Source organism: Xenopus tropicalis, chromosome 5 (genome assembly GCF_000004195.4).
Source record: "Xenopus tropicalis strain Nigerian chromosome 5, UCB_Xtro_10.0, whole genome shotgun sequence".
Taxonomy (NCBI): Eukaryota; Metazoa; Chordata; class Amphibia; order Anura; family Pipidae; genus Xenopus; species Xenopus tropicalis.
The window spans coordinates 148824946-148852273 of record NC_030681.2 but is presented as its reverse complement, the minus strand read 5'-3'; the positions used below and the strand labels follow the sequence as shown (position 1 = coordinate 148852273).

Sequence of the window (27328 nt, the reverse complement as noted above, 5' to 3'; positions counted from 1 at the left end):
AGTGACCTATTAAAGAATCTCCCCAAACTGGAATATATATAGCAGTAAATATTGCCCTTTTATATCCTTTCCCTTGAGCCGCCATTTAGTGATGGGCTGTGTGCTCCCTCAGAGATCAGCTGACAGGAAGTGATGCAGCTCTAACTGTAACAGGAAGTTAGTGTGGGAGCAAAAGGCAGAACTCTGCCCATTCATTGGCTGATGGGGCCTAGCATGTATGTGTGCCTTGGCTTGTTTGTGTGCACTGTGACTCCTATGATCCCAGAAGGCGGTAAGGTAATCAGCTTGAAAAAGGGACTAAAATGTTCTGAAAGCTCGCTATGGTTATCTTAGTTAGCCAATAAAGGTATCACCTTTATACCACTTTTGTTATTTTTTATTTCACCCTGTAACATTAAGTGAAAAAAATGCAAAAAAAAAATGTATACAACTCTGACATCTGAAAGCTTCCAGGGTCATAGAGAAGTAAAGAGGAGCTGTCCTGTGCAAGATTAGGGGCAGTTTGTATGTACTCAAACTGCCCCCATTCAAAGAGGCTGGGGTTATGGGTAATGACTGGGGCACTGTGTTTTTTTCGCCTGCACCCCTGCCTATTTCAGATTGTTGGTGTGAGTGCAGATTTATCCACCCCCACCCCACCCTAGCAACAAACCCTGTTATACAGGAGCAGTATATCTGCATTTCTTTGCCCTTTAGTTAATGCTTATCTAGTCTGTAACACGAACTGCTCCTGTTGGCCATTACTGTACCTCCCCCCAATTGCAACTTTTTTACACTGTGGGCGGGGCTAACTCATACATAAAGCAATGGGGGAGGCAGATCTCTGCTTTTTACTTCTGATCCTGGGGGAGAATCACCTGCTGTGGAATCTCAGGGAGACGAGAGGAGAATCAGCAGCGTTCTGTCTCTGCGCCACTCACTAATGTAAGGAAAGTGCATTGCAGATTTAATTCTATGGGTTTGTACAGAATATATCAGTCTTGCATTTAGGGATAATGTACCCCCTACTGTAAATGATAAGGATATTAGAAGTCACTGAGGGGTTCTGTGCCCATATAAAGGCACAAGGCTGCAGGCTGAGTTATACAGGGAACTCTGAGTATCACTCATGTATTATAAGGGATAATGTACCCCCTACTGTAAATGATAAGGATATTAGCAGTCACTGAGGGGTTCTTTGCCCATATAAAGGCACAAGGCTGCAGGCTGAGTTATACAGGGAACTCTGAGTATCACTCATGTATTATAAGGGATAATGTACCCCCTACTGTAAATGATAAGGATATTAGCAGTCACTGAGGGGTTCTTTGCCCATATAAAGGCACAAGGCTGCAGGCTGAGTTATACAGGGAACTCTGAGTATCACTCATGTATTATAAGGGATAATGTACCCCCTACTGTAAATGATAAGGATATTAGCAGTCACTGAGGGGTTCTGTGCCCATATAAAGGCACAAGGCTGCAGGCTGAGTTATACAGGGAACTCTGAGTATCACTCATGTATTATAAGGGATAATGTACCCCCTACTGTAAATGATAAGGATATTAGCAGTCACTGAGGGGTTCTGTGCCCATATAAAGGCACAAGGCTGCAGGCTGAGTTATACAGGGAACTCTGAGTATCACTTGTGTATTATAAGGGATAATGCTGGGACGTTAGGGGGCTGGGGCTTGGGTGGGAGTGTGAAGGAATATGTATAAATGTGCCCAGGTTTGTGAAAAACTGTTTATATTTCTGCATGAAAGTGTTTGTGTAAACCTTTAGGGGCCACGAATGAAGACCCCAGACAGAAGTGCAAGACCCTTACTACTTATACAGATAATATATATATATATATATATATATATATATATATATATATATATATATATATATATATTGTAATAAAATGGCTGGGTTAGTTGTAGATGGACGATATGTTTCTCCCAGGGTTTTGCATAGTTGGTACCCTGGAACATGGAATAATTAATCACAAACCCAGCCCTTTAATACAGACCTTAGCAGCAAGGTGATTGCTGCAGCTGAGAGCCTTTTAAAAAGACTCCAGTGGGGGGGAGGGAGAGTCTCTTCCCCACTACACAGGTAGCAGGAGCTGCGCTGCATGGGAAAGGTACTTATGATTTCTGATTTTGTTTGCTTCTATTAAGTTGGAGTTGGAAAAGCCACCCAACTGTAGTTAGGCTGCCAATTGTGTTTAGCCAGCGCTCTGGTGCAAGGGTTTATTTTCCTGTTTCTTATTTTGTGTTTGTTACTGAAGTTTTGTAACAAAATAAACTGCTGGCACTTGCCTTTAAGAGAGCAACCTCTGTGACTGCTATGTTTACCCTAAAAGACTGTGGGAAGCGGCCCTAAGACACTGAACCAGATCCCCCTGTAGGTTCAAGTGTCACACGTGGTGGAGGACGCGGGCACCACACTCAAGTCTGAGGGTAAAAGTACTGTTGTTGCCAAGATGGAGGATGTTATAAAAGCTCTCATTCAGTCCACTGCAGTGCAGCAAGAAACAAACAGACAAACTGCTCAGAGTGTTGCAGCTTTGCAGCAGCTGGTTGTACAACATGGAGAAAGTGTTGCTACCCTTGCCAAAATCCAGAAGGAAAGCACTGAAACGTTAGTGCGACAATTGGCAGAAGTACAGGCAGAGGCCCGTGAGGAACAGCAGGCGGCTGTACAAATGGTGCAACAGGAAATCCAGGCCTTATCAGAAAAGGTCAATGCAAACCCTGTGGCCACACAGCAAGCGAATAAGCTGATACGGGCAAGTCATTACCTGCAAAAGATGGCAGCCACTGATGATGTTGAGGCATACCTACTAGCCTTTGAACGCACCGCTGAGAGGGAAGGATGGGCAGCTGGAGAATGGGCAAGTTTACTAGCGCCTTTCCTAAGTGGGGAACCCCAGAAGGCATATTATGATCTGGAACCTGCAGAGGCCAGCAACTACAGTAAATTGAAGGCAGAAATTCTTGCACGTCTGGGAGTGACAGCTGCAGTCCGGGCCCAAAGGTTCCACTCTTGGTCTTTTGTTCCAGACAAGGCTGCCCGATCGCAGATGTTTGACCTGATACATTTGGCTAGGAAGTGGTTACAGCCTGACATCAACTCTGCCATCCATATTGTAGAGTTGCTTGTAATGGATCGCTTCCTGAGGGCTTTACCAGCTTCACTACGACGGTGGGTAAGTCAAAGTGACCCCCAGAATGTTGACCAGTTGGTCGCCTTGGTCGAAAGATACATTGCTGCTGGAGAACTTAGTAACCCACCGAGAGCAGAGTGGTTCTCTGGTACCAAGATCCTAAGTCACACTAGGTCTGGTAAGACTGGTTCAAAGTTAAAGGACGATGGGGATCAGCTTGGCACTAGACGGCAGTTTGATAATACAGTAAAATGTTTCAAATGTTTTGAATATGGACATATGTCTAAAGACTGCCCTTTAAATGTTGAACCTATGCAATGTGATATGAGTTACAGGGGTAAACCCCACTCGTTGCTTACAAGAAAGGCAGGTTCAGAGGTTGTAAGTTGTTATGCGGGGAAACCACAATGGTGTACCATAAAAGTAAATGGGAAAGAGGTACAAGCATTACTTGACTCAGGGAGTATGGTAACCCTAGTAACCAGGTCCCTTGTGCCTCAAAGTAAAATTAATCATGCAAAACAAGTGGGAGTTGTCTGTGTACATGGAGATAGACAGGATTATCCTACCGCCCAAGTCACCCTGTCTACCCCATCTGGGTCTATGGATTACCAAGTCGGAGTGGTTCCCCAGCTGGCATACGAAGTGGTTTTGGGGAGAGATTTTCCTTATTTTCTGAATTTATGGGCTTTTGTCACCTATAAGTCACAAGAGTCCTTAAGGGGTACGAATGACCTTGAATATGCATTTCCCTTTGCTGATGTGCACTCTGATGAGGTATTACGTAGTGAGGTAGGCTGCAAGGCCCCAACCCCGCTTCAGGTTTTGGTAGGGGACAATACAAGCAGTGATACAGAGCCCCGCACCTCTGATGAGCCTGAGAGGGAATTAGCTGACTTAGAAGTCAGCCCCGTTAATTTTAAGAGTGCACAGTGGGAAGATCCCACTTTGCTGGAACCTAGGCGTAATGTTCAGGTGACAAATGGTGTTAGAAATAACCCAGATGGCTCCCTTTCTTATCCTTATTTTGAAGTGTCTAATGACCTTCTATATCGTGTAGAAAAGAGAGGTGATGACATACATAAACAGTTGTTGGTTCCCCAGGCCTTCCGTAATACTGTGCTAAGGCTAGCACACAGTCACGTATTAGGAGGGCATTTAGGGGTGGAGAAAACAAAAGAACGCGTTTTAAGGCGATTTTACTGGCCCGGGGTGTTTGCTGCCATTAGCAACTATTGTTCCTCATGCCCTGACTGCCAGCGTACTGCTCCCCGGAAAGCATATAGGAGCCCACTTGTGCCTTTGCCAATAATTGATGTACCGTTTGATAGGATAGCAATGGACCTGGTCGGTCCACTTATAAAGTCTGCTAGGGGTCACCAATACATTCTAGTTGTTGTGGACTATGCCACACGTTACCCTGAGGCTATTCCCCTACGCAATACTACAGCAAAGAGTATAGCGAAAGAACTAATGTTCATGTTTAGTAGGGTGGGTATCCCCAGGGAAATTCTGACAGACCAAGGGACACCATTTATGTCCAGGGTTACAAAAGAGTTGTGCAAATTGTTGCAAATAAAGCATCTCAGGACATCTGTATACCACCCGCAGTCAGATGGTCTTGTCGAAAGGTTTAATAAAACCTTAAAAACCATGCTCCGTAGAGTGATTGATAAGGATGGGAAAAATTGGGACTTCTTGCTGCCTTACCTAATGTTTGCAATCAGGGAAGTTCCCCAATCCTCAACAGGTTTTTCCCCGTTTGAATTGTTGTATGGTCGGCACCCCAGAGGGTTGCTGGACACAGTTAAAGAAACCTGGGAGCATGAAACTACCCCTCACCGTAGTGTGATAGAACATGTGGCTCAGATGCAAGATAGGATTGAGGCCATTATACCTATTGTACGTGAGCACATGCTAAAAGCACAGGAAGCTCAAAGAAACTCATACAATAGAAACGATAGGCTGCGTGTATTTCAGCCAGGGGACAGAGTACTTGTTTTAGTCCCTACTGTAGAGAATAAATTTCTAGCAACCTGGCAGGGCCCTTATGAGGTAATTGAAAGAGTTGGCGTGGTTAACTATAAAATACGGCAACCAGGTAGAAGGAAGCCTGAACAGATATATCATGTTAACCTGCTAAAGCCATGGAAAGACAGGGAAGTCTTAATGGCAACACAGTCTCCAGACTCTCCGATTGATATGAAAGAAGCACCAGAGGTTAATATAGCAGACACCCTGTCAACTCCCCAAAAGCGTGAGGTCAGAGAATTTGTTAACCGTAACAAGGATGTTTTCTCCGCTATGCCAGGGCGAACTAAAATAATTGAACATGACGTTATTACATAATCGGGTAACAGGGTACATCTTAAACCATACAGAATACCAGAAGCTCGTAGAGAGGTTGTTAGTAGAGAGATAAAGAAAATGCTGGAGCTTGATGTGATTGAAGAATCCAAAAGTGAATGGAGTAGTCCCATTGTCTTTGTCCCAAAACCCAATGGGGAAATTAGGTTCTGCAATGATTACCGCAAGGTAAATGCTATATCTAAATTTGATGCTTATCCCATGCCCAGGGTTGACGAACTGATAGAGCGGTTAGGCAAAGCAAGATACCTCACAACTATTGACCTGACAAAAGGTTATTGGCAGGTGCCTCTTCCAAAACAAGCAAGGGAAAAAACTGCATTTTCCACCCCAGATGGGCTGTTCCAATATAAGGTCCTACCTTTTGGGCTACATGGGGCCCCAGCAACTTTTCAAAGAATGATGGACCGAATTCTAAAGCCCCATGGTCGTTATGCTGCTGCCTACCTTGACGATATAGTCATTCATAGCACAGATTGGGAATCCCACCTAGCAAAAGTTCAGGCTGTGGTGGACTCAATTAGAAATGCTGGTTTAACTGCCAATCCCGCAAAATGTACTATTGGGCTTGAAGTGGCCAAATACTTGGGGTTCTCAATAGGAAGGGGACTAGTTAAACCACAAGTCACAAAGGTGGAATCTATTCAAAATTGGCCAAGTCCTTCCACCAAGAAACAAGTCAGGACATTTCTGGGCTTAACTAGCTACTACAGAAGGTTCATACCTGACTTTGCTACTATTGCCAGCCCTTTAACTGACCTTACTAAAGCAAAAGCCCCTGTAGTGGTACGGTGGTCAACAGAAGCTGAAGAAGCTTTTGTCAAATTAAAAGAAGCCCTCTGTGCCCATCCAGTTTTGGTGGCACCTGATTTTAGGAAGGGATTTATTGTGCAAACAGATGCCTCAGATGTCGGCTTAGGAGCTGTTCTGTCACAGGAGATTAATGGTGAGGAGCACCCAGTTTACTACTTAAGTAGGAAACTTAATTCCCAGGAGAGGAATTATTCAATTGTAGAAAAAGAATGTTTAGCCATAAAATGGGCTCTAGAATCCCTAAGATATTATCTCTTGGGTAGACAGTTCAGGCTCATTACAGACCATGCCCCGCTTACTTGGATGAGCCAAAACAAAGAGAAAAATGCAAGGGTTACTAGGTGGTTCCTGAGTTTGCAACCCTTCAGTTTCACTGTGGAACACAGGGCTGGAATTAAACAAGGCAATGCTGATGGGCTCTCAAGGTTATATTCCTTAATGTCCATGGTCGCTCACCCCTCTAGGGCAGACCTGGGTGGGGGGATGTGTAATAAAATGGCTGGGTTAGTTGTAGATGGACGATATGTTTCTCCCAGGGTTTTGCATAGTTGGTACCCTGGAACATGGAATAATTAATCACAAACCCAGCCCTTTAATACAGACCTTAGCAGCAAGGTGATTGCTGCAGCTGAGAGCCTTTTAAAAAGACTCCAGTGGGGGGAGGGAGATTCTCTTCCCCACTACACAGGTAGCAGGAGCTGCGCTGCATGGGAAAGGTACTTATGATTTCTGATTTTGTTTGCTTCTATTAAGTTGGAGTTGGAAAAGCCACCCAACTGTAGTTAGGCTGCCAATTGTGTTTAGCCAGCGCTCTGGTGCAAGGGTTTATTTTCCTGTTTCTTATTTTGTGTTTGTTACTGAAGTTTTGTAACAAAATAAACTGCTGGCACTTGCCTTTAAGAGAGCAACCTCTGTGACTGCTATGTTTACCCTAAAAGACTGTGGGAAGCGGCCCTAAGACACTGAACCAGATCCCCCTGTAGGTTCAAGTGTCACACGATATATATATATATATAAAATACACAATAGCAATTAACATCCTATCAATAATATCCTTATAATCAGTACACAGTGATGTCATTTCTATCACATGACACTAATAAAGTTTCAGCTATTGTATAATATAAGGATATTACAAGTCACCTTGGAGTTCCATGACCCCTATGAAACCACAAGGCTGAACTCCTTGGTGACTTCTAGTAGAAATTGGATATCACCCCTATATTGTTTCCCCATCAAAGGTGCAGCTAATAGAGCCCGCACTCTGGTCGGGGGAAAGAATAGTGTAGTACAGGTATGGGACCCGTTATCCAGAATGCTCAGGACCTGGGGTTTTCTGGATAAGGGGTCTTTCTGTAATTCGGATTTCCTCCCTTAAGTCTACTAAAAAAAATATTTAAACAGTAATTAAACCCAATAGGGCTGTTCTGCCCCCAATAAGGGGTAATTATATCTTAGTTGGGATCAAGTACAGGTACTGTTTTATTATTACAGAGAAAAGGGAATCATTTAACCATTAAATAAACCCAATAGGGCTGTTCTGCCCCAATAAGGGGTAATTATATCTTAGTTGGGATCAAGTACAGTTACTGTTTTATTATTACAGAGAAAAGGGAATCATTTAACCATTAAATAAACCCAATAGGGCTGTTCTGCCCCAATAAGGGGTAATTATATCTTAGTTGGGATCAAGTACAGGTACTGTTTTATTATTACAGAGAAAAGGGAATCATTTAACCATGAAATAAACCCAATAGGGCTGTTCTGCCCCAATAAGGGGTAATTATATCTTAGTTGGGATCAAGTACAGGTACTGTTTTATTATTACAGAGAAAAGGGAATCATTTAACCATTAAATAAACCCAATAGGGCTGTTCTGCCCCAATAAGGGGTAATTATATCTTAGTTGGGATCAAGTACAGGTACTGTTTTATTATTACAGAGAAAAGGGAATCATTTAACCATGAAATAAACCCAATAGGGCTGTTCTACCCCAATAAGGGGTAATAATATCTTTGTTGGGATCAAGTGCAGGTACTGTTTTATTATTACAGAGAAAAAGGAAACCATTTTTAAAAATGTGAATTATTTGATTACAATGGAGTCTATGGGAAATGGCCTTCCCGTAACTGGGAACTTTCTGGATAACGGGTTTCCAGATAAGGGGTACGATACCTCTAGTAGTAAAATCCAAACTTTTTTACTTTACTCAGGGGCAGATTCATCAAAATGTTAGTTTAGAACTTAATACATTTAGGGGCCCATTCATTAAACCACAATTTGATTTGAATTTTTTGAGAAAAAAATCATATTTTTTTTAATTTATGGAACTTTTCGTAATGTCCACGATAATTTCGTTAAAATTCCATTACTTTTTCGTGGTTTCCATTCACTTTTACGAAAAAGTCGTATTTTTCACAAAGACTACAACGATTTCGGAATTCGTTCAAGCTTCGGTATGGTGACTTTCCTTGGGCCGGGTCGGAGCTGCAGAGTGCCATTGAGCCCTATGGGAGACTTTCCTTGGGCCGGGTTGGAGCTGCAGAGTGCCATTGAGCCCTATGGGAGACTTTCCTTGGGCCGGGTTGGAGCTGCAGAGTGCCATTGAGCCCCATGGGAGGCTTTCCTTGGGCCGGGTTGGAGCTGCAGAGTGCCATTGAGCCCTATGGGAGACTTTCCTTGGGCCGGGTTGGAGCTGCAGAGTGCCATTGAGCCCTATGGGAGACTTTCCTTGGGCCGGGTTGGAGCTGCAGAGTGCCATTGAGCCCTATGGGAGACTTTCCTTGGGCCGGGTTGGAGCTGCAGAGTGCCATTGAGCCCTATGGGAGACTTTCCTTGGGTCGGGTTGGAGCTGCAGAGTGCCATTGAGCCCTATGGGAGACTTTCCTTGGGCCGGGTTGGAGCTGCAGAGTGCCATTGAGCCCTATGGGAGACTTTCCTTGGGCCGGGTTGGAGCTGCAGAGTGCCATTGAGCCCTATGGGAGACTTTCCTTGGGACAGGTTGGAGCTGCAGAGTGCCATTGAGCCCTATGGGAGACTTTCCTTGGGCCGGGTTGGAGCTGCAGAGTGCCATTGAGCCCTATGGGAGACTTTCCTTGGGCCGGGTTGGAGCTGCAGAGTGCCATTGAGCCCTATGGGAGACTTTCCTTGGGCCGGGTTGGAGCTGCAGAGTGCCATTGAGCCCTATGGGAGACTTTCCTTGGGACAGGTTGGAGCTGCAGAGTGCCATTGAGCCCTATGGGAGACTTTCCTTGTGCCGGGTTGGAGCTGCAGAGTGCCATTGAGCCCTATGGGAGACTTTCCTTGGGCCGGGTTGGAGCTGCAGAGTGCCATTGAGCCCTATGGGAGGCTTTCCTTGGGCCGGGTTGGAGCTGCAGAGTGCCATTGAGCCCTATGGGAGACTTTCCTTGGGCCAGGTTGGAGCTGCAGAGTGCCATTGAGCCCTATGGGAGACTTTCCTTGGGCCGGGTTGGAGCTGCAGAGTGCCATTGAGCCCTATGGGAGACTTTCCTTGGGCCGGGTTGGAGCTGCAGAGTGCCATTGAGCCCTATGGGAGACGTTCCTTGGCCGGGTTGGAGCTGCAGAGTGCCATTGAGCCCTATGGGAGACTTCCCTTGGGCCGGGTTGGAGCTGCAGAGTGCCATTGAGCCCTATGGGAGGCTTTCCTTGGGCCGGGTTGGAGCTGCAGAGTGCCATTGAGCCCTATGGGAGACTTTCCTTGGGCCGGGTTGGAGCTGCAGAGTGCCATTGAGCCCTATGGGAGGCTTTCCTTGGGCCGGGTTGGAGCTGCAGAGTGCCATTGAGCCCTATGGGAGACTTTCCTTGGGCCGGGTTGGTTTGGTTTGATAAATCTGCCCCTTAAAATTTTTAGTCTCCTCCCCTGAATGAAGATTTCCTCGTCCTTTAAACAGTTAGCCAATTAATGGAAAAGGAATACGTGTGTGTCAGGAAGGGGAGATGGGAAGGTGAGTCCTTCAGGCAGGAGCTGTTACAGGATGGAGGAGGCGTGGAAAGGATTTAGGGGGGCGTAGAGAAGATGGGACAGGACAGGACAGGATAGGATAGGATGGAGCGGGCGTAGACAAGACAGGACTGGACAGAGCGGGCGTAGACCAGACGGGACAGGACAGAACAGGACGGAGCGGGCGTAGACCAAGCAGGACTAAACAGGACGGAGCGGGCGTAGACCAGACGGGACAGGACAGAACAGGACAGAGCGGGCGTAGACCAAGCTGGACTAAACAGGACGGAGCGGGCGTAGACCAAGCAGGACTAGACAGGACAGAGCGGGCGTAGACCAAGCAGGACTAGACAGTACAGAGCGGGCGTAGACCAGACGGGACAGGACAGAACAGGACGGAGCGGGCGTAGACCAGACGGGACAGGACAGAACAGGACGGAGCGGGCGTAGACCAGACGGGACAGGACAGAACAGGACGGAGCGGGCGTAGACCAGACGGGACAGGACAGGACAGGACGGAGCGGGCATAGACCAGACAGGACAGGACAGGACGGAGCGGGCGTAGACCAGACGGGACAGGACAGAACAGGACGGAGCGGGCGTAGACCAAGCAGGACTAGACAGGACGGAGCGGGCGTAGACCAGACGGGACAGGACAGAACAGGACGGTGCGGGCGTAGTCCAGACACGACAGGAAGGGACAGAGCAGGCAAGATAAAGATCAGGAGTGAGGAGCTAGGAGCGAGAACAGGGACAAGACAAAGGAAGCGAGGAAACAAGGCTAAGGAGCAAAGGAAGAAAGGAAACAAGACAAGGAGCCAGAACAGGAAGCACAAACTAGGGTCAGGCCACAGGGCTTAATGTAAACCAATGTTCAGGCAACGAGTGTGAGGAGGGCTGGGCTTATAAAGGGCAGAGCCAGCCCTGATTGGCTGACCTCACCTACCCAATAAGGCTGCTGGGGTGATGTTACCAAGCCCAGGACAAAGGTGAAAGGGAATACAAGGCAATCACCTCTTACTGGCTGCTCTCCTGGCTCAATGGTTAGGGAGAGCAGCCAACAACCAGGAGGTCCTGGGATCAAACCCCAGCAGGGTCTTCCAGTATGAAAGCAAAATCATGCTTTATAATAAAACCACTAGAATAGTTATAGAAATGACTATAGAATAGTAATAGAAACTAAGAATGGGGGATGTATTTATTATCCATTTTGCTCATGTAGAAGTAAGGTGTATATTTCCATTCTAAGATATTTTTGTGGATTCCTTCCAAAGTCACGTGACTTTATACCAGAGATTCCGGCTTTAGTAACAGCCGCCTCCATGTCCTTCTTATTGTTCTTCTCTTTCCGTTGCAGATTTAGCCGCGACCATGTTCCTCGGGGACCCGGTTACGGTGCTTCTGGCAGTGGCGCTGTGTCTCATTGTGGCAAATACACTTTATAGGCAGAAAAGGGACAGTTACAAGAACTTCCCACCTGGACCGAAGCCGTTACCCATCATTGGGAATATTCACAATATAAATCTGAAGAGACCGTATTTAACATACTTAGAGGTAATATTTGGATCATTAATAATTTTGTTGAGTCTAATTAAGTTACGAAATAAAAGACTGGACATATTTACAAATGGGCAGTAACCGATAGCAACCAGTGACGGGTAGTGATGAGCGAATCTGTCCCATTTGGCTTTGTTGAAAAATGTGCGAAACTGCTAAAAAAATTCCGGACTTTTTTGACACGCTCAGTTTTGCCGCGGGTGACAATTTTTGGATGCACGGCGAATTGTCTCGCCTCCATAGAAAGTCTCCCATAGGGCTCAACGGCACTCTGCAGCTCCAACCCGGCCCAAGGAAAGTCTCCCATAGGGCTCAATGGCACTCTGCAGCTCCAACCCGGCCCAAAGAAAGCCTCCCATAGGGCTCAATGGCACTCTGCAGCTCCAACCCTGCCCAAGGAAAGTCTCACATAGGGCTCAATGGCACTCTGCAGCTCCAACCCGGCCCAAGGAAAGTCTCCCATAGGGCTCAATGGCACTCTGCAGCTCCAACCCGGCCCAAGGAAAGTCTCCCATAGGGCTCAATGGCACTCTGCAGCTCCAACCCTGCCCAAGGAAAGTCTCCCATAGAAAAGTCTCCCATAGGGCTCAATGGCACTCTGCAGCTCCAACCCTGCCCAAGGAAAGTCTCCCATAGAAAAGTCTCCCATAGGGCTCAATGGCACTCTGCAGCTCCAACCCGGCCCAAGGAAAGTCTCCCATAGGGCTCAATGGCACTCTGCAGCTCCAACCCTGCCCAAGGAAAGCCTCCCATAGAGCTCAATGGCACTCTGCAGTTCCAACCCGGCCCAAGGAAAGCCTCCCATAGGGCTCAATGGCACTCTGCAGCTCCAACCCGGCCCAAGGAAAGTCTCCCATAGGACTCAATGGCACTCTGCAGCTCCAACTCGGCCCAAGGAAAGTCTCCCATAGGGCTCAATGGCACTCTGCAGCTCCAACCCGGCCCAAGGAAAGCCTCCCATAGGGCTCAATGGCACTCTGCAGCTCCAACCCGACCCAAGGAAAGTCTCCCATAGGGCTCAATGGCACTCTGCAGCTCCAACCCGGCCCAAGGAAAGTCTCCCATAGGGCTCAATGGCACTCTGCAGCTCCAACCCGGCCCAAGGAAAGTCTCCCATAGGGCTCAATGGCACTCTGCAGCTCCAACCCGGCCCAAGGAAAGTCTCCCATAGGGCTCAATGGCACTCTGCAGCTCCAACCCGGCCCAAGGAAAGTCTCCCATAGGGCTCAATGGCACTCTGCAGCTCCAACCCGGCCCAAGGAAAGTCTCCCATAGGGCTCAATGGCACTCTGCAGCTCCAACCCAGCCCAAGGAAAGTCTCCCATAGGGCTCAATGGCACTCTGCAGCTCCAAACTGGCCCAAGGAAAGTCTCCCATAGGGCTCAATGGCACTCTGCAGCTCCAACCCGGCCCAAGGAAAGTCTCCCATAGGGCTCAATGGCACTCTGCAGCTCCAACCCTGCCCAAGCAAAGTCTCCCATAGGGCTCAATGGCACTCTGCAGCTCCAACCCGGCCCAAGGAAAGTCTCCCATAGGGCTCAATGGCACTCTGCAGCTCCAACCCGGCCCAAGGAAAGTCTCCCATAGGGCTCAATGGCACTCTGCAGCTCCAACCCGGCCCAAGGAAAGTCTCCCATAGGGCTCAATGGCACTCTGCAGCTCCGACCCGGCCCAAGGAAAGTCTCCCATAGGGCTCAATGGCACTCTGCAGCTCCAACCCGGCCCAAGGAAAGTCTCCCATAGGGCTCAATGGCACTCTGCAGCTCCAACCCGGCCCAAGGAAAGTCACACTTACCACAAAAATGATTGTAACTTCTATGTTGTGCTTGTTTCAATTTTATTTTCTAGTTATGGAAGAAATATGGCTCCATATTCAGCGTACAAATAGGAAGCCAGAAGATGGTGGTGCTGTGCGGCTATGAAACTGTAAAAGACGCTCTTGTAAATTATGCAGAGGAGTTTTCCGAGAGGCCAGTAATACCTATTTTCCTAGATGCTGTGAAAGAATATGGTAAGTCAGTTGCTAAGGCCAGCAATTCCTTTCTTGTATAGCAGCCAGGGGTAAGTCGGTTGCTAAGGCTAGCAATTCCTTTCTTGTATAGCAGCCAGGGGTAAGTCGTTTGCTAAGGCTAGCAATTCCTTTCTTGTATAGCAGCCAGGGGTAAGTCGTTTGCTAAGGCTAGCAATTCCTTTCTTGTATAGCAGCCAGGGGTAAGTCGGTTGCTAAGGCTAGCAATTCCTTTCTTGTATAGCAGCCAGGGGTAAGTCAGTTGCTAAGGCTAGCAATTCCTTTCTTGTATAGCAGCCAGGGGTAAGTCAGTTGCTAAGGCTAGCAATTCCTTTCTTGTATAGCAGCCAGGGGTAAGTCAGTTGCTAAGGCTAGCAATTCCTTTCTTGGATAGCAGCCACAAATTTGCCTTTACCAACTTCCATTAAATTCTACATGAACTCACAAGCTTTTAGATACTGACGTTTTAGATTCAAGTTTTTAGAATTGTTGGCGCTTAATAAATATTGAATATTGACTTTTGGTTAAAAAATATTAAATCATGGCAAAAATTCAAATTCAAACATTGATAAATTAGCCCCATAACATCTGTGTATATATATATATATAAACAATATTATCAACAACCTATGTTGACCCAGTGTTATTAGGTCTGAAGACCCTTATTTTTCACGTGTATTTTTTCAAGAGGAAACCATAGTCCAACTGCAATTGTTTATTAATGCTCAGGTGTTATATTTTCTCATGGAGAGAACTGGAAAGTGATGAGAAGATTCACCCTTTCAACCTTACGAGACTTTGGGATGGGGAGGAGAACCATAGAAGACAGAATTAATGAAGAGTGTGATTTCCTGGTAGAGCAGTTTAAATCTTTCAAAGGTCGGTTTGGTTTGTATTGTGTTTCTTTGTTTCGGAAGTGACTTCCAGTCTTTCTAGGTCATGATCAAGAATTTGCTGCTTTGTTGTATAGGTAACAGAAAAGACTTATAAATTATCCTTCAACCACAGACACATTATCAGTTGAAGAAGTTGAAGAACAGTATATAATGATGATTAAGTGGAAAATAGTAACCGGTCTATAAACACAGCATCTGCGTCATACCGAACATTTCTCTGCCATAGATTCCATCACTCACACAAATCTATGGTGGCAATCAAAAAATTGCGCTTAATCAAAACATTGTGCATAATGGTAGGTTATAATAGATGTTCATGGTTGGAGACCCAGTAGAAGAAGGCTTCTTAGACAAGACTCAAACTTCAGGGGGTATAAAGAGAAAATAAATGTTTGTGAAGATTCTCATTCACCCAGGTCACAGTATATCTGTAGTAATATGTCAAATCAACTGGACTTGCTGTATTGTCTTCTTCTTGATGATGTTTCACCAGTCATCCAACTGGCTTTCTTAGTTCAGAATAGAGAAAGCCATTTGGATGACTAGCAAAACGTATTCAGGAAAAAAACACAGCAAGTCCAGTTGATTTGACTTATTATAACAGATATGAGAAACTAAATGCTTCTATATATTCAAACAAATTTTGTTTTTTTCCCTAGGAAAGCCATTTGACAACACCATGATAATGAATGCGGCTGTGGCTAATATCATTGTATCTATAGTGCTTGGGCATCGGTTTGACTATCAGGACCCAATATTTTTGAGGCTAATGAGTTTAATCAATGAAAATGTAAGGCTTACGGGGAGTCCTAAGGCCATGGTAAGCTGATGTCTTTTCTATGAGCTTTGCTTCTGCCCTTGGGTAAGTTACTATTGCAGACAACTACAGATATCTCCCCTGGTTGCTATGCAATACACTAGAGAATAAGTTACATTCCCTTGCACCCAGGCTGAGCCCCTACTGTAAGGTGCTTTCCTTTACTCTCAAAATAAGAATGCCTGGGAGGCTCATAGTTCTTAAGTAAAAAATTAATTAATCATCCACCGATAGCCAAAGAGTTTGACACCCAGGCAAGGGTGCCAGTTGTGCTTAACATCTATGCTATGAGTTACAAAATTATAAGAAATTATTTTATTTTGTCCTTGTTTAAAAAAAAAACAAAAACCATAGTTTTTCACGTAGTTCCTGAAAGGTGGAGCAAGTAGATGTTCTCTCATCTGGGCTCTCCCTGTAGTTTTGGCATGAAATGGTCTTCAAACTGATACACAGACATTATACAGTTTATCACTATAGTTTTGGTGCAGGTTGTCCTTAAACAGGACAGTTATCTGACAAGAATCTGCAAGGTAAATGTCTAGGTCGCTTCAGAACAGAAACAGTTCCTTCGTAGGTTACCTACAGTCCAACTATTAATGTGTCAGTGGATTTTATATGCTACTCTGGGACCTACAGTAATAATTGCATTCCCTACTGTCTCACACAACTGCTTGCAATAACTAACCTACACCTGGTTCACACATCTAGAGTGTGCTATAAGTCCCTCATTCCCAACCTCCAGTTTAATGACCTTACTTCTTGGCTCTGGCTCCACCTTCCTAGGACTTCTTGGTACCCTCCTAAAAATGGAAGCAAAGAGAGACAACATGCCTATTCCTGCTATTGTAATACAAGTTTTATCCATAACTATACTGGCAAATATGGATATTGTATCTCTCTATGAGACTTTACACAGTAGGGTAATGGTTTAAATGCTTATTCCCACCTTCAAACTTATAATTCAGTACACTGCACTCTTTAGACACTTTGGATGTAAGTAAACTGAGGTGAGAGATTATGGAGACAAAGTACCAGCATATTGAACCTGAAATAGACATTCTGGGTAAAAAGTTGTTACTTTAGAGCAGTGATCCCCAATCAGTGACTCGGGAGCAACATGTTGCAGTGCCCCCAAACCAGGTAGTTATTTTTGAATTCCTGACTTGGGGGCAAGTTTTGGTTGAATAAAAACAAGATTTCCTACCAAATAAAGCCCCTGTAAGCTGATAGGGTGCATAGAGGCCCATAATAGTCAATCACAGCCCTTATTTGGCTCCTCCATGGACATTTATGGTGCTTGTGTTGCTCCCCAAGTCTTTTTACATTTGACTGTGGCTCGTGAGTAAGAAAGGTTGGGGACCCCTGCTTTAGAGAATGAGCTACTTTAGTTATATATAAAGGCAACTACTTTTGGTAATACTATTAGACTTCAGTAACTGAAACCATATTCATGTTTATGAAAGCTCCAGATGTCTGTAGACTATTCCATGATTCTAGGTCAGGGATCCCCAACCATTTAAACCTGTGAGCCACAGTCAAATGGAAGCAGTGTTGGGGAGCAACACAAGAACCTAGGGGGGCCGATAAGGGCTATAATTGGCTATTTGGTAGCCCCTATGTGGACTGGCAGCCTACAGAAGGCTCTGTTTGGCATTATACTTGGTTTTTAGGCAACCAAAGCTTGCCTCCTAACCCATTGGGAGCAACATCCAAGGGGTTGGTGAGCAACATGTTGCTCACGAACCACTGGTTGGGGATCACTGTTCTAGGTTGACACTTACCTAAGTATATCCAATATAGATAAATCTAAAGCAACTGGACTTGTTAGGTAATCATTGAAGACGTTTCACTGCTCATCCGAGCAGCTTCTTCAGTTCAACTGACTGGTATGGGAAGTCCTCAGCATATGGACTCTTCCACTAATCCAATCACAATTACCGAAGTATATTTAACCCAATTAACTGAGTATATTTAACCTAATTAATTATCTCTCCAAAAATGTCTTGCTGACCCGGCTACTCCCAGTTTCACCACATTTTTAGTGAAGCACAAATATGCATAAATGTCCAGTGGTCTTTCGGAAAGTACACTCTTTACATATCTGTATGAATTACTCTTTTAAACTTTATTACATATTGATTGTATCATGTCTCCAAGCTGTACAACGTGTTCCCATCTGTAATGAGATGGCTGCCCGGAAATCATCAGACTGTTGGCAAAAATGCAGCTGAGTATCACAGGTTCATTAGAGAGACCTTCACAAAATACAGGGATAAACTGGACATCAATGACCAGAGGAATCTGGTTGATGCTTTCCTTGTCAAGCAACAAGTAGGTATTACTGTATGTGTGTTACATTCAGTCAAATATTGTCACTAGGGATGTACCGAAACCACTATTTTTGGATTTGGCTGAACCCCGAATCCTTTGTGAAAGATTCGGTTGAATACCCAACTGAATCCAATTCCTATTTTTCATATATAAGTTAGACTAAGAAAGGGCCAAAGAGAACTGTGAAAAATGTTAAACTTCTGTGTTTATATGACAACAAGTCACATGGTTTTAAGGATTGAGATTCGGTTCAGCCAGGAGTAATTTGTATGTGCCTGGTTTATTTGGATGGGGAATATTTATTTTCCAGGCAGAAACACTATGGGGCCCATTTACTTACTCACGAACGGGCCGAATGCGTCCGATTGCGTTTTTTTCGTAATGATCGGTATTTTGCGATTTTTTCGGAAAATTATCGCGACTTTTTCGTTACCAATACGATTTTTGCGGAAAAACGCAAGTTTTTCGTAGCCATTCCGAAAGTTGCGGTTTTTTCGTAGCGTTAAAACTTGCGCAAAAAGTTGCGATTTTTTCGTAGTGTTAAAACTTGCGCAAAACATCGCGCCTTTTAAGTTTTAACGCTACAAAAAAAGCGCAACTTTTCGCGCAAGTTTTAACGATACGAAAAAATCGCAACTTTCGGAATGGCTACGAAAAACTCGCGTTTTTTTGCGCAAATCGTATTGGTAACGAAAAAATTGCAAAAAATACGAAAAAGTCGCAAAATGTTCGTTTTCCAATCGGAATTTTTCCAATTCGGTCAAAATTCGTGTCTTAGTAAATCAGCCCCTATATATACTAATATATACTAATGGGTACAGAATTCTCCTACAGGTGAATGCACTTACAACCAATAGTATATTTATCTCAAGGAGTAGAGCCCAGAAGAAACGTGTCCCATTTTAAACAAATTTTTTCACCCGTTTAGTGAAAAAATCTGCCAATGGCGAAAAGCAGAAATTCGCCACAAATCGATGCCTGGTGAATTTTTTCACCCGTTTACTAGTTGTAAATGATGATGTAATGATGCAAATGATCAAATTCATCAATTTCTATAATTTCTGGTCTATTTTATTAGAATATTGTACTTGGTATTGCAGGAGAAGAATGGAAACGCAGTGTACTTTCATGATGACAATCTGACAGTGCTTGTATCCAATCTCTTTGTTGCTGGAATGGAAACCACTTCTACCTCTGTTCGGTGGGGCCTCCTTTTAATGATGAAATTCCCAGAAATTCAAAGTAAGAAAATCATTCTCATTTATTTTTTCTATATGATTTTATATTGCCGTTCCAAGGATTTTCTGCTGTTTTGCAAATCTTTTCAAAGATTCGCTAATTTTTCGGCGAAACGAGACAGATTTGCTCATAATTACTATGTAAATTGATCATTGCCCATAGCCTTCTGTGGGATTCCACGTACTTGTTTAATAGTAAATAGTGATGGGTGAAATGTTTTGCCAGGCATGGATTCGAGGGTCAATTTCCGCGTTTTGCCATTGGCGGATAGTTTCGCGAAATAGTGCGTCCAAAAATTGTCGCCCACATCAAAAGAATAGTCATACATCAAAAAAGAATAGTTGCAGGCATCTAAAGAATAGCCGCACGACAAAAGAATTGCTGCGGGCGACAAAAGAATAGTCGCGGGTGTCAAAAGAATAGTCGCCGGTGACAAAAGAATAGCTGTGCGACAAAAGAATAGCTGTAAGACAAAAGAATAGCTGCGCAACAAAAGAATAGCCGCGGGCGACAGAAGAATAGTCGCAGGCGACAAAAGAATAGCCGTGCGACAAATGAATAGCCGCGCAACAAAAGAATAGCCGCGGGCGACAGAAGAATAGTCGCAGACGACAAAAGAATAGCCGCGCAACAAAAGAATAGCCGCGGGGACAGAAGAATAGTCGCAGGCGACAAAAGAATAGCCGTGTGACAAAAGAATAGCTGCAGGCGACAAAAGAATAGTCGCGGGCGACAAAAGAATAGCCGTGCAACAAAAGAATAGCTGCAGGCGACAAAAGAATAGTCGCAGGCGACAAAAGAATAGCCGTGCAACAAAAGAATAGCTGCAGGCGACAAAAGAATAGTCGCAGGCGACAAAAGAATAGCTGTGCAACAAAAGAATAGCTGCAGGCGACAAAAGAATAGTCGCGGGCGACAAAAGAATAGCCGTGCAACAAAAGAATAGCTGCAGGCGACAAAAGAATAGTCGCAGGCGACAAAAGAATAGCCGTGCAACAAAAGAATAGCTGCAGGCGACAAAAGAATAGTCGCGGGCGACAAAAGAATAGCCGTGGGCGACAAATTTTTTTGATGCAACATTTTCGCTGTTTCACAAATCTTTCGAAAGATTCGCAAATTATTCAGCGAAGCAAAATGGGACAGATTCACTGATCACTAATAGTAAATAGACTACTGCTATTTGGGCTGATCTGGAGTGATGATTCCTGAAGGCTCACACAATGATCTTCTAATTGATGAAACTAGGGCATCAAATGAATGGACCATGTTTCATCAGTTCTTAAAAATTTCACAGAAGCTGAACCCTGTGGGATTCCCAGATCAGGCTCAGCCCCATAGTACGTGACTTTTCAGTTTTTGTGCAAACAATGGCAGTTGTTTATCAGCTTTCAATCTCATTTCCCTTGAAAAAACTTGAATTTGTTAATCTTGAAGGCATTCGTATATTTCATCATTTAAATATTTCATGTTTCAATATGACTTCAATTTGCTCAAATGAAACATATCAACCACTTATGATAAATTTATTCACCCTTACTTTGTTACAGAGAATGTGCAGAATGAAATAGAAAAAGTGATTGGACAGAGCCGGCCACAAACTGAGCATCGTAAATCCATGCCCTACACCGACGCCGTTATCCACGAAATCCAGAGATTTGGTAACATTATTCCCATGAATCTTCCCCATGCGACTGCTCAGGATGTGACGTTTAGGGGCTATTTTCTTCCAAAAGTGAGTATAAAATAAAACATTTGCATATATTTATGGCAAATGTGGATTTGAGTATCACTTTAACCAACTAGAAGAGATAGTATATAGAAATTGAAGTACATGTATAGGATCTATTATCCGGAAACCCGTTATCCAGAAAGTTCCGAATTACAGGAAGGCCATCTCCCATAGACTCCATTTTAATCAAATAATTCAATATTTCCCTTTTTCTCTGTAATAATAAAACAGTACCTGTACTTGATCCCAACTAAGATATAATTACCCCTTATTGGGGGCAGAACAGCCCTATTGGGTTTATTTAATGGTTAAATGATTCCCTTTTCTCTGTAATAATAAAACAGTACCTGTACTTGATCCCAACTAAGATATAATTACCCCTTATTGGGGCAGAACAGCCCTATTGGGTTTATTTAATGGTTAAATGTGTAATAATAAAACAGTACCTGTACTTGATCCCAACTAAGATATAATTACCCCTTATTGGGGGCAGAACAGCCCTATTGGGTTTATTTAATGGTTAAATGATTCCCTTTTCTCTGTAATAATAAAACAGTACCTGTACTTGATCCCAACTAAGATATAATTACCCCTTATTGGGGGCAGAACAGCCCTATTGGGTTTATTTCATGGTTAAATGATTCCCTTTTCTCTGTAATAATAAAACAGTACCTGTACTTGATCCCAACTAAGATATAATTACCCCTTATTAGGGGCAAAATAATCCTATTGGGTTTATTTCATGCTTAAATTATTTTTTAGTAGACAAAGTATGGAGATCCAAATTACGGAAATACCCCTTATCCAGAAAACTCCAGGTCCCGAGCATTCTGGATAACAGGTTCAATACTTGTATCAGTGTACAAATATAGAATGGGGAGATAAACCACCAACTTTAAAATGGAAAATGTGCCGTTCAATGGGGACAGATGATTATAGACAGTTCCAGGCTACAGTATAGGTGGGCAAGACTGGGAAATGCATACATGGTGCCTCTGTCTAATGGGTCCCAAGGGATACACCTTGGGTAATTCCACTAGGATTCAGAATACTAACACACAAGAATATTGATAATAGTAACAGTAATACAAGAACTCAGAAACAATGGGCTACGTGTTTTACTATGGAATTCATTTTCCAGCTTTGAGGACCATTCTGTGATTTTATCCCAAGTGTACCTTCAATTGGCACATCCATTATTAATACATTTTATAGTTCAACCCATGTATAACTACTAATTGAGGTACTTAATTTGGTAATTGTGGAGCTACGTTATGATCTCCACCAAGGCATGGCCAGATACCTCTTGGCCTATGACAAATGAGAAATTCTATTGCAGCCCCCTCCCCATAAAAATTGAAGCATTTCCTTCTGTAGATCATCAATCTTCTTAACATGTATTGGGAATGGTAAAGGGACTAAACAAATGCCCTAGTTGAGTACAAAATATATATGAAGTATCAACTCTGAATGTTATTTAAACATTAGCATCAGCCGCTCCATTCAGCAACAGAGAGCAGTAGGGACAGTTAAATTGGAGAGGGTACAAAAACCACTACAATAGACAGGAGACAGAATAAAAAAAACACATAACCTGTGCTCCACCTCCTTCAACAGCTTCTCCTCCAAGGAGGTTGAGCTTGTACTTCAGAGCTTCTGTGATAGCCTCCAAACTTCTTATGTACTTTGCCAAAACTTCCTCTTGCCTTTGGTAGAACATGAATGGAAGCCACATGGTATTTGAGTAAAGGAGAGCTTTGTTACTAATTATCATCTCATTACTAACATAATATCCTTCCATATGTCCAATCATTATAGGGAACCTTTGTGATCCCGTTGCTGACGTCGGTCCTGTACGACCAAACTCGCTTTGAAAAACCAAAGGAGTTTTACCCTCAGCATTTTCTTGACTCTGAAGGCAACTTTGTCAAAAATGAAGCATTTCTGCCCTTTTCAGCAGGTATGGCACCTCTTTTGCCTTCAAATGTAGCAAAATATCCAAATAAATATTATTAGTCAGTATGAGAGTAAAGGTGCCCATACACCTTCAGATCCGCTCACTTGGCATTGTCGCCAAGAGGGCGGATCTTCTCTCGATATCCCCGCCTACGGGTGGGCGATATCAGGAGAATCCAGGCTAATTCAGTCGTTTGGCCCTGGGGCCAAACAATCGAATTATAGCGACGGGTATAGGCAAAGTCGGTCTGGGGACCGTATCAACGAGCCGATGCGGTGCCCAATCCAACTGGATTTAACCTGCCCAATCGATATCTGCCCGATTTCAGGCCAAATATTGGTCAGGCAGTCCCGTCGGTAGTACCCCTACATGGGCCGATTAGCTGCTGAATTGATCTAAGGAACCCATATCGGCAGCTACAATCGGCCCGTTGTATGGGCACCTTAAATGTAATTACAGGCGCAGAGTTTGCGCCAGGTCTAGTAACCAATAACAATAAATAATACTATAGGTGATAAGGAACATATTAATCTAACAGTAGACAGTAACTTGGAAATTGCTGGCAGTTGGGTTAAGGGCAATTGTGGGCTTCTTGTTGCCTGAGTGACCAAATCTTGAGAATCAACCTCCCTTTATCCCTATTGTAATAACAATAGAAATTATTAGCAACCAGTTTATTTGTGCTCATTATTCTAAGTGCACTAGACTAACCTGAGCTGATTTATGATTGGTTGCTAGGGTATAATGGACATACTTTCCACCTATCTTATACAAAAGATCAGGGAGTTCAAGTGAGTTGCCCAAAGAACTTCTTTATTCCTACTGCATTTCCAGTCTTCAAGTGATTCACGTGTGTTCAAAATGGCACCTTTAACAATGGTCTAACAGTGAAAATGCAGTTGAACTCCTTAAGAGGGGCCTGGATGAGTTCTTGAACAATCAGAATATCCAAGGCTATTGTGATACTAATATCTACAGTTAGTACTAGTGGTTGTATATATAGTTTATGTATGTGAGTGTATAGATTGGTAAGTATAGGGTGTGGGTGCTGGGTTTACTTGGAAGAGTTGAACTTGATGGACTCTGGTCTTTTTTCAACCCTATGTAACTGTGTCTGTTGATATACTGATTATATTATTGCCATCATTTTCTTCCTATCAGGAAAAAGAAGTTGTGCCGGAGAGAATTTGGCTAGAATGGAACTGTTCCTGTTCTTCACAAGCCTCCTGCAGAACTTCACCTTCCAGGCGCCTCCTGGGGAGGAACTAGATCTCACCCCTGCCATTGGGATAACCACTCCGCCTTTGCCCCATAATATTTGTGCTTTGCCTCGTACATAAATTGTGCCAATGTGCAAGTCCAAGGTAGCAACACCAATTGCAGAAAAAATGTTTTACTACTTACTTTCATGTATAGAAAAGGAAACAGGAGTAGCAATTGGACCTTGTGAAAAAATCTGAGCAAAAAACTCAGCTAATCTATTGTTTCTCCTACTCCCATGTAACTGGAGGAGTCCCAAGCCGGACTTGGATTTCTTACTATTGAGTGCTATTCTGATACCTACTGGGAGCTGCTATCTTGCTCCCTTCCCATTGTTCTGCTGATCGGCTGCTGGGGGTGAGGGGGGGATATCACTCCAACTTGCAGCGCAGCAGTAAAGTGTGACTGAAGTTTATCAGAGCACAGGTCACATGGCTTAGGGCACCTGGGAAACTAAGAATATGGCTAGCCCCACACCACATTTCAAACTTAAATATAAAAAAAATCTGTTAGATCTTTTGACAAATGGATTTCAATGCAGGATTCTGCTGGGGGAGTGCTCTTAACTGAATTAACATGTCGACCTTTAGAAGATGGTAAAGCGGCTCTGCCAATGGATCAATGATTAGCAGTGGTGGGTCCTTATTTTAATTCATGAGTCTTTTTTGTGTGAATAGCATCTAGTATGAGGGTATCTGAGAAATTACTGATTTGATTTGTGATCTGTAACATCTGAATCTGCACCCACCAAGAGCTTCTAGAACATCTGTCTAATAAAGAGTTATCATTTTGTTTTAACAACCACTGGTGCTGAAAAGACAGATCTGTTCTGTGGCGGGATATAGGGATACAGTGTGGTTAACCCTTCCTCCAACAGCAATGTGAAGGCCCACCTGAGACAAGAGTTGAACGTTACACAGAACCTACCGGGAATTACCGGAGTTGTGACCAGTTTGGCCAGATATCAGTTCTATCATCTGGGATAATGAAGATCTTAGGCAGTGCTGGAAATGTGGCGGGTGGGTCGTCATTGTGCCACCTCTTTTTTTCTACCATAGCATCACGTCTGGCATAACAGCTTTTAATTTTATACTCCGGAGCTTTCTGCAATTGGCCCTTCCGCACTGCTCTGCTACACCTGTAGACATTGATGCCCAAGCCAGCTGTAATGCATGCCAGCCACCAGATACGAAGGTCACTAGCACAAAAGCCATATTACATATCCTAGCACTGCGCTTGCAATCCCTGTAGCACAAGTCAGAAGCCAATGGCTGTTGCCCTGCCAAGAACTTGCACAAAGGAAACAGTGATGCTTACCAAGAGCTATAGCAAGACTAGCAGCTATGCTTACCAAAGCAAAGCAAAGGCTAGCAGTCACGCCCACCAAGGGCCACAGCAAAGCTGATAGCCACATGCGCCAAGGGCCACAGCAGAGGCCAGCAGCCACATGCACCAAGGGCCACAGCAGAGGTCGGCAGCTACATGTGCTAAGGGCGTCAGCAAAGACCAAAGGTCACATGGACCAAGGGCCACAGCAAAAACCAGAGACCACAAGTGCCAAGGACCACAGCAAAGGCCGGAGGCCACATGCATTAAGAGCCATAGCAAAGGCCAGAAAACACATGTGCCAAGAAACAAAGATCTGCAACCCGCATGAGTCAAGGGCTAAGAAGTGGCCAACTAACAAACTAGCAATGGCCTGCAGTCATGCAAGCCAAGTCCATAACAAACGCTAGTGACCACATGAGCCATGGGGGCCCTAACAAAGGTCAGTGACCACAAAAGCCAGAAGTCAAACCAGGGCCAGTGACCACGCGAGTCAAAGGCCATAACCAGGGCCAGTGGTCACCAGAGTCACAGGCCATAACCAGGGCCAGCAGCCATCAAAGCCAAAGGGCACAACAAGGTCAAGCAGCCCCAGAGACAAAGGCCATAACAAGCCCAGAGGAAGGCTGCTAATTAGGTGCAGACTGTGCAACGTCCTTAGCACAGGTCTTGGATCAATTGTATGCCCACCTTCCCAATAAGCGACTATGTACACTTGTGCATCTTTGGGCCAAGGCCAGAACTAGGGGTATGGGGAAGAGGCACGAGCCTAGGGTGTGGGGGCACATACCTCTTTCACCTAGCCCTAGTCTGTGCCCTTGACCCCCCACCACCCGTTTGCCCATGTTGCCACCCTCCCTCTGTCTTCAGTGCAGGGGGGTGGGCATGGCTCGGGACTGTTTGGGACATCAGGTAAATTCTCCTCAATTACCCGGGAAACGTCCCTCTGTGTCTACACATGAGTAAAAAATAAAAAGGCAACAAAAAATGTTGGAAGGAAATTCTACCTCTCAACAAAATAACAGTGATGAGGAGGAAAACTGGTGGTCTTATTGGTCATGATTAATTTTGATTGGCTACAGTATAGGTCCTACCTCCTTGTCTGGGCGGGGCAATATCCGTCTGTACTGACTTGGAAGGGACGCAGAAGGAAGCATTCTGACAGGTACAAGGGAGGGGTTTATTGCTGGGGAATCACCATGTTCCATGTATGCGTTCCAGTGCCCTCTGATCACTATGTACCCTACTGTGTGTGCCAGTGTGGGAATGGAGAGTACGAGTGGGAGTGGGTGAAGGAATAGTCACGCATTTAGATTTGTGAGAAATGTCTGTGGTTATTTCTGCATGATAGTGTGTGTGTTAGTGTGTGTGTGTTAGTGTGTGTGTGTTAGTGTGTGTGTGTTAGTGTGTGTGTGTGTGAGAGAGAGAACACACGTGTGTATTTCTGTGGCAGAGAGTGCCGGTGTGTATGTGGCTTAGCCTCTGCTGGTATCTCCAGTGGGTGCGGGTAAGGATCCAGTACCCCTTCTGACACATCAAGTACAGGTACTGTTTTATTATTACAGAGAAAAGGGAATCATTTAACCATGAAATAAACCCAATAGGGCTGTTCTGCCCCAATAAGGGGTAATTATATCTTAGTTGGGATCAAGTACAGGTACTGTTTTATTATTACAGAGAAAAGGGAATCATTTAACCATTAAATAACCCAATAGGGCTGTTCTGCCCCAATAAGGGGTAATTATATCTTAGTTGGGATCAAGTACAGGTACTGTTTTATTATTACAGAGAAAAGGGAATCATTTAACCATGAAATAAACCCAATAGGGCTGTTCTGCCCCAATAAGGGGTAATTATATCTTAGTTGGGATCAAGTACAGGTACTGTTTTATTATTACAGAGAAAAGGGAATCATTTAACCATGAAATAA

At 44.2% G+C, this 27328-nt stretch overlaps 1 protein-coding gene across 2 annotated transcripts; it reads left to right on the top strand.

Annotated features, from left to right (window-relative positions):
• The first annotated feature begins 816 nt into the window (after window positions 1-816).
• LOC101732279 (cytochrome P450 2K1-like) lies at window positions 817-24876 on the top strand. 2 transcript variants are annotated; one of them, XM_031903035.1, is made up of 10 exons: window positions 817-924; window positions 11636-11832; window positions 13684-13846; window positions 14573-14722; window positions 15399-15559; window positions 17714-17887; window positions 18988-19129; window positions 20674-20858; window positions 22674-22815; window positions 23974-24876. In XM_031903035.1, the coding sequence occupies exons 2-10, from the start codon at window positions 11650-11652 to the stop codon at window positions 24150-24152; spliced, it is 1479 nt and encodes a 492-aa protein (XP_031758895.1). In that variant the 5' UTR covers window positions 817-924; window positions 11636-11649; the 3' UTR covers window positions 24153-24876. The 2 variants fall into 2 exon arrangements, with proteins under 2 accessions (XP_031758895.1, XP_031758896.1); XM_031903036.1 differs by lacking the exon at window positions 11636-11832 and having other exon boundaries at window positions 820-924.
• The last annotated feature ends 2452 nt before the right edge of the window (window positions 24877-27328 follow it).

Bases quoted from the DNA above. Each gene is read 5' to 3' on its own strand.
- LOC101732279 (XM_031903035.1), top strand. From the start codon at position 11,650: ATGTTCCTCGGGGACCCGGTTACGGTGCTTCTGGCAGTGGCGCTGTGT. The intron at 14,723-15,398 runs GTCGGTTTGGTT...TTTTTTCCCTAG, and splicing joins GCAGTTTAAATCTTTCAAAG to GAAAGCCATTTGACAACACC. The intron at 17,888-18,987 runs GTAGGTATTACT...TTGGTATTGCAG, and splicing joins CTTTCCTTGTCAAGCAACAA to GAGAAGAATGGAAACGCAGT.